This window comes from Charadrius vociferus, unplaced genomic scaffold (genome assembly GCF_000708025.1).
Source record: "Charadrius vociferus isolate BGI_N301 unplaced genomic scaffold, ASM70802v2 scaffold613, whole genome shotgun sequence".
NCBI lineage: Eukaryota > Metazoa > Chordata > Aves > Charadriiformes > Charadriidae > Charadrius > Charadrius vociferus.
Window position 1 is genome coordinate 415,569 of NW_009647757.1, and position 694 is coordinate 416,262.

At 61.2% G+C, this 694-nt stretch overlaps 1 protein-coding gene across 1 annotated transcript in view; it reads left to right on the forward strand.

Moving 5' to 3' along the window:
* The window catches only part of AIM1L (absent in melanoma 1-like), a 7,003-nt gene that overhangs the window by 782 nt on the left and 5,527 nt on the right, over positions 1-694 (forward strand). Inside the window, exon 2 of the mRNA XM_009882225.1 lies at positions 10-332. Coding sequence (XP_009880527.1) covers positions 10-332 — 323 coding nt within the window. The remainder of the gene's footprint in view (positions 1-9; positions 333-694) is intronic.

Consider the following 694-nt stretch of genomic DNA (forward strand, 5'->3'; position numbering starts at 1 on the left):
TCTTCCGAGGGAACGTTCTCAAGGGCATGGCACTGCTTTCCCACTTCTTGGAGCACCGGGCAGCCGCAGTCGATGAGGGGAAACCTTACTCACGCCTGGACAACAGTGTGCTCTACAGCCGCTTCGTCTCCCCCAGCACTGCCCTGCTCGAGCTGCCCAGCAGGGACGGCGGGGGCACGGGCTTGCCCACCCCCAGGGACAACAACGGGCTGGGCCCTGGTGACCATCCTGGCCCTGAAATGGCCATGCTGGAAGCCCCGAACCCTGGACGTGTCCCTCCTGTCACCAAAGAGCTGGAGAGCACCATGGTCCTGTGTCCCACTGATGTCCTGGTGAGTGAATCCCTCAAGGTGGTGCCTGGGGAGATGGTGTATCCTTCTGGGCATGAGGGGAGGTGGTGGGGTCTGAACCCTGGAGCATCTTTCCCAGCACATGGCTTGTGCTTCCCATCAGAGAAGCCATGGGGTGAAAGCCCCTGGTGTGATGGGAGGGTACTGGGGTGTGATAGGAGGGTACCAGGGTGGGTGATGGAGGGTATTGGCATAAATGACTGAAGGGTATCAGGATGGGTGATCGAAGGGTACCATCCTGGGTGACAGGAAGGTACCGGGGTGGGTGACGGAAGGGTACCAGGTCAAGTGATGGCAAGGTGGCACCATGGATGGTGGGAGGGTCCCGGGGCGGGGAGGCTGCT